We start from the raw sequence: 6,646 nt of genomic DNA, 5'->3' as shown, positions 1-6,646 counted from the left end.
TACTGAAAAATCTCATAGGGCCGAAGAACCTCTAGAGCTAGTGCATTAAGACCTTGGTGGTCCAATGGATGTAAAAGCTATATTTCATCACTTTTACTGATGATTATTCAAGATATGGGTACGTTTATTTAATGCAACATAAGCCTGAGTCTTTTGAAAAGTTCAAAGAATTCAAGGCTGCAGTTGAAAATGCATTAAATAGAACAATTAAAACATTTCAATCTAATTGAGGTGAAGAGTATGGATTCGACATTCTAGAACTATTTGATAGAACATGGAATAGTATCCCAACTCTCAGCACCTGGTACACCTCAGCAAATGGTGTATCGTAGAGGAGAAATTGAACCCTGTTGGACATGGTTCAGTCTATGATGAGTTATGCTTCATTACTTGATTCATTTTGGGGTTATGCAGTGGAGACTACAGCGTATATCCTGAACTTTGTTCCCTCCAAGAGTTGCCAGAACACATATGGAGTTATGGAATGGTCGTAAAGCTAGTTTACATCATTTCAGAATCTGAGGTTGCCCAACACATGTGCTTGAGGCCAATCCTAAGAAATTGGAACCATGTTCAAGGTTATGCCTATTTGTAGGCTACCCCAAGGAAACGATAGGTGGTTATTTCTTTGACCTAAAGAAAATAAAGTATTTGTATCGATAAATGCTACTTTTCTTGAGGAAGACCACATAAGGGAGCACAGGCCTAAAAGTAAAATTGTGTTGAATGAGATTTCCAAAGAAACTATTGAATCTTCAACAAGAGTTGTTGAAGGGCCTAGTACCACAACAAGAGTTGTTGAAGTAGGTTCATCTAGTAGGTCAAATCCACTTTAAGTGTTGAGGGAACCTCGACGTAGTGGGAGGGTTGTGAACCATCCTATTCGCTATATGGGTTTAACTGAAATCCTAGCTATGGTAGCTGATGATAAGGTTGAGTATCCATTTTCTTACAAGAAGCCAATGGAGGATGTTGACAGAGATGAATGGATCAAAACCATAGATCTCGAAATGAAGTCTATATACTTCAATTCAGTATGGGATCTTGTAGATTAACCTGAAGAAGTTAAACCTATACGTTGTAAATGGATCTACAAGAGAAAACGGGGTGCTGATGGAAAGGTGAAAACCATCCAGGCTAGACTGGTGACGAAGGGTTATACCCAGGTAGAGGGAGTCAACTATGAGGAGACTTTCTTGCCTATTTTCATGTTGAAGTCTATCCGGATTCTCCTATCCATTGCCTCATATTATGACTATGAGATATGGAAAATGAATGTCAATACTGCTTTTTTTAATGGCAATCTTGAGGATGCCATTTATATGGTGCAACCCGAGGGATTCATAATCCAAGCTCAAGAGCAAAAGGTTTGCAAGCTTAATCGGTCCATTTATGGACTGAAATAGGCATCTTGATCTTGGAACATAAGGTCTGATACTACGATCAAATCTTATGGTTTTGATCAGAACATTGATGAGCCTTGTGTATACAAGAAAATCATCAACAGTTCAGTAGTTTTTCTAGTCTTGTATGTAGATGATATCCTACTCATTGGGAATGATGTAGGTTTACTGACTACAGTTAAAAACTGGCTAGCGACCCAATTCCAAATGAAAGATTTGGGAGAGGCTCAGTTTGTTTTTGGTATTCAGATCTTTCGAGATCGAAAAAACAAAATGCTAGCATTGTCTCAGATGTCGTATATTGACAAGATGTTTGTCAAGTACTCGATGCAGAACTCCAAGAGGGGCTTATTGCCTTTCAAGCACGAGGTTAAATTGTCTAAGGAACAGTATCCTAAGATACCTCAAAAGGTTGAGGATATGAGATGGACCCCCTATGCATCTACTGTGGACAGTTTGATGCATGTGATGTTATGTACTAAATCTGACATTTGCTATGTAGTGAGGATAGTCAGTAGATATCAATCTAATCCAGGATTAGATCACTGTACAACCATTAAGAACATCCTCAAGTATCTATGAAGAACGAGGGATTAAATGCTTGTGTATGGTTCTAAATATTTGGTCCTTACACGATACATGGACTCTGATTTTCAGACTGATAGGGATTCTAGGAAATCCACATCAGGATCAGTGTTCACTCTTAACGGAGAGACAGTAGTGTGGCGAAACACCAAGCAAGGGTGCATCGCAAACTCCACCATAAAGGTTGAGTATGTAGCAGCTTGTGAAGCTGCTAAGGAAGCTGTTTAACTCAAAAGATTTTTTACTGATCTGGAAGTTGTTCCAGACATGTCAAAGTCCATCACACTTTATTATGATAATAGTGGTGTTGTGGCTAATTCCCGACAGTTTATGAGTCATAAGCACGGCAAGCACATAGAGCGAAAATATCATCTCATCCAAAAGATTGTGCATCGAGGGGACGTGATTGTCACGAAGATAGCTTCGGAGCACAATGTTGCTGATCCGTTTATGAAGGCCTTCATGACTACAGTGTTTGAGGGTCACCTACAGATTATGGGCCTATGGGATAGACCATGGCTGGACTAGGGCAAGTGAGAGATCTTGTACAAGGCGTGTTATGCCCTAGTTTATTGTTTTGTGTACTTTGTATTTGTTTATATTGTACATCCCACTAGCTTTAGGACAAATGGGAGATTATTGGGGTTGATGCCCTAAATCTCGTAGGGTTCTATAGTTTGTAAACTTTGTATGAACAAACTCTTATAAGATTAATAATATATGATATTTTACTCATTTTGTCTATAAAATATGTGATATTTTAGTTGCATTAACCACAAACCAATAAACTAACATCCAAGGTTATCATTGTAACTTAAACATGTATGTGGAGACATACAGGTGGATCATGTTTAAGTGATAACCTAAATGGTCTGTATAGTATATGGATAAGACTAGGTACCTTATCCTGGTGACACTACGAGCACGACCTGCTTTGTAGGTGTTACAATTGTTGTAAAGTGTTACAAATGATCTGATCCTAATCATGCATGTATTAGACATGCAAGCGGGGATATTCTATACAAAGGAATTTGTATAAAATCGAAGCACGAAATGTTTAGTCTCATTATATAACACCGTTCATAATAGAGACGTTAATTTCACCAAGATGACCATAGGTAACATGACCTGAACCTTGAGTGAGTTGTGAACTCCTGCCTATGAGGGCGGTTCTTTGATTTGTATGGGTGAGAGTGGCCAGATCGCCGACTCAACAAGTCTACCATTTTGGGGATTCGTCTGATTGGGGAGCTGAAAACACAACTACATAAGATGGAATTCACTTCTTCCCTGAAGCAAGGGTAAGTAGATAAATTGCTCCCTTAAGGGCTGATTCCGGGTCTTGAACAATGTGGCACCACACCCTCTCTTGGCCTGAGAGTGGTTTAGTCATAGTAAGACTATGGTCTATTGTTCATTAGAGGAACCAGTGATACTTAAGGAGTTAGATGTAATTATATGGGCAAAACGGTAATTTGGCCCAGTTGTACTTATGAAGAATTTGTGAAGGGTCATCGTATTGTTGATTGGTGAATTCAAAAAGAAGGTTTTAACTTAATCAACTAATGTCATTGTTTCAATGTCTCATTAATTTTTAATAAAGAGTTTCAGTTTACTATTTGATCTTCTATATTTATTATATATATATAATATATAAAATATATAATAAAATAAAAAATAAACAAAAACTTTTTGGTTTATTGGGGCGATGGGGATTCGTAATTTTCCCCATCCCAAAAATCATAAAACAAAGATATGAAAAAGAAAGGTCAACCCGTGTATTTATTTTTAGTAATTCCCGAACTATTTCTTCTGTATTGAGGATCATCGAAATAAGCAAGAATACTATTTCTACGAAAAAGACCATTTATGGGTATTTCAATCGAAATACCGGAAGGAGGTGGTAGTTCTTTTTCTCGTTCTTGCCAATAAATCAGAATTACCGTGGAAAATAGTAGGATATGTGAGATTAGATTGACCCATACATAGGATTGGATTAAGTTCTGAATAATCAGGAATTCCGCTTTCGTTTTTACCAGAGAGATCCAGACCATAAAATTTTTATCTCACTTTATCATTATTTACTGAAAGGCTACGACCCGCGGGTAATGAATGGGAAGATCGAAAAGTTGGAAGAAGAAAGGATTTTTTGGTTAGACGTATGGAATTAGCTAAGCATTTTATTCGAACAAATATAGAACCCGAATGGATGGTTTTATGTCTATTACCTGTTCTTCCTCCCGAGCTGAGACCGATCATTCAGATAGATGGGGGTAAACTAATGAGCTCGGATATTAATGAACTCTATAGAAGAGTTATCTATCGGAACAATACTCTTATTGATCTATTAACAACAAGTAGATCTACGCCAGGAGAATTAGTAATGTGTCAGGAGAAATTGGTACAAGAAGCCGTGGATACACTTCTTGATAATGGAATCCGCGGACAACCAATGAGGGATGGCCATAATAAGGTTTACAAGCGATGTAATTGAAGGCAAAGAGGGAAGATTTCGGGAGACTCTGCTTGGCAAACGGGTTGATTATTCAATCCAATGGACACAAAAATTTATCTTTAGTACGAAAAGTGCAGCTGTCGGTCTTTAGTGGAGTGTCCGACAGTTAACAGATGGTGGATAATATAATTAAAGAATTTAATTAATTATACACGTACTGTCGAAGCTTCAAGCTACAGGTCCATAAGGTTCCCTTGGTAGCTCAAAAGGATTTAGTTGAGAATCAGCTTTTGGGTAAATTAGGAATTTAATTATATATGATATGATTAAATTGTTTCAATTATATATGATATAATTGTTATAATGTATTTGATACATTACAATTTAATTCGAGGAAATAAATATTTGAATGAGATTCAAATATATTTTTCTATGAATTTGATTCATAGTTGTTAAATTTAATATAAATATGATTTATATTACATGTCATAAAATAGAGAAAAGAAACTACAGTTTATATTATATATGAAACAATATTAAAACCATAGATTATGTGTTATATTTGATATAACATATAGTTTAATATAAATATAATATGATAAGTTGGTTATCATATTTATTTATATTATTTTATTATTTTGAATAATAACTTCCCTCATTTTTCTCTAACCACCTTAGTGGGTGGTTATTGTTTTTTGTGGCAAAAGAAATAAAAGAAATTTTTTTTCTCTTCTTCCTCAACACGGCTAATGTGAGATTGGGTCAATGATGCAAAAACGTTCTGTGTGTTTCAATCTTCTTCTTCCTCCAAATTCAAACAATCCCTCTTGACCAAAATAATCAAAGCCCATCACTCTTTGGTTCTCACCCTGAGAATACCAAAGGCTCATTGTGGTAGTGTCCTCTCTGTTTAGTTCGTGAAGTTCTTGAGTTCGAGGCTCGTGATTGTTCGAGAGATACTTGAAGAGAAATGTTTTTCAAGGGTAATGTATCTCGAACCCTTTCAAGCATGTTGTAATTTATATTGAATGCATATCGTGTATGTTTACTACAAATTTAGTTTTCAATAATTAATGGATTTGGACGATTCGCTTCCACTCAAGGATCTCTTTCAGAAACGAGTTCCTTCACTAATCTTCCGCGCTTCCCTGAGGTTCGACCCCAGACTTGCCACTTGTACCACTAGTTAGTATAAGTAGTTAGTTTCGTGATTTATAAATATTATTTCTGTAGCAAGGGTTTACGGGCGACGGTAAACTTGACCCTACCAATATAACCTATAGTTTATATTATATCATATATAATATATCCCATAGTTTATTTTTTTCTCATATAACCTATAGTATTAATATTAATCATATTCATATTAATTTTAGCTTATAGTTTTTACATGAATCATATTCATTTAATTAATATTTGAATCATATTCAAATATTTATTTCTTTCATTAAAATTTTATATTATAATTATCATATACATTACATTAATTGTATCTTATTCAATTAATTGCCTTTAATTAATTTGAACAATTTAAATTAATCCCAAATTAATTTGATTCTCATTAATTCTAATTGAGCTTGCAAGAGGACCTTATAAACCTATAGATTGAAGCTTTAATGATACTTATTAATTAATTAAACTATTCAATAAAATTAATCAACCTTCATTAATTGTCGGTCGCTCTACTGAAAACCGACAGCTGAACTCTTCGCACTATAGATATATTTCTATGTCCATTGGATATAACCAATTAACATTGCATCAACTCATCATAAATTGCTCATAAGTATAGATGCATCAAAATTACCGTTTTACCCCTGTAGTTACCTCCGACTCCTTAAGTACCACTATTCCCTCTAATGAACAATTAATCATAGTCCAACTACAACTTAACCCCTCTTGGACCTAGAGAGTGTGACACCACATTGTTCAAGACCCTGAATTAGCCTTTAAGGGAGCAATTTATCTACTTACCCTAACAACAAGAATGAGTGAATTTCTTCTTGTGTAGCTGTGTTCTCAGCTCCCCAATCAAACGAATCCCCAAAAGGGTTGGCATATTGAGTCGGCGAATCTGGCCACTCTTACCCATGCGGATCGATCAAATGACATCTCTTATAGGTAGAGAAGTTCACAACTCACTTAGGATTCAGGTCATGCCACCCATGGTCATCCTAGTGAAATGTAAGTCTCTTCTAACAAC

At 35.7% G+C, this 6,646-nt stretch overlaps 1 protein-coding gene across 1 annotated transcript; it reads left to right on the top strand.

Moving 5' to 3' along the window:
* The first annotated feature begins 4,149 nt into the window (after positions 1-4,149).
* On the top strand, positions 4,150-4,482 carry LOC120083910 (DNA-directed RNA polymerase subunit beta'-like). The gene has a single exon (XM_039039818.1). It carries the CDS (start codon positions 4,150-4,152, stop codon positions 4,480-4,482), a length of 333 nt encoding a protein of 110 aa, XP_038895746.1.
* Positions 4,483-6,646: the final 2,164 nt, after the last annotated feature.

The sequence above is a fragment of the Benincasa hispida genome, chromosome 8, assembly GCF_009727055.1.
Source record: "Benincasa hispida cultivar B227 chromosome 8, ASM972705v1, whole genome shotgun sequence".
In the NCBI taxonomy this organism is placed as follows: Eukaryota; Viridiplantae; Streptophyta; class Magnoliopsida; order Cucurbitales; family Cucurbitaceae; genus Benincasa; species Benincasa hispida.
This window is presented reverse-complemented; position numbering and strand designations above follow the sequence as displayed.

Coding starts and splice junctions, on each gene's coding strand:
- LOC120083910 (XM_039039818.1), top strand. CDS start 4,150: ATGGAATTAGCTAAGCATTTTATTCGAACAAATATAGAACCCGAATGG.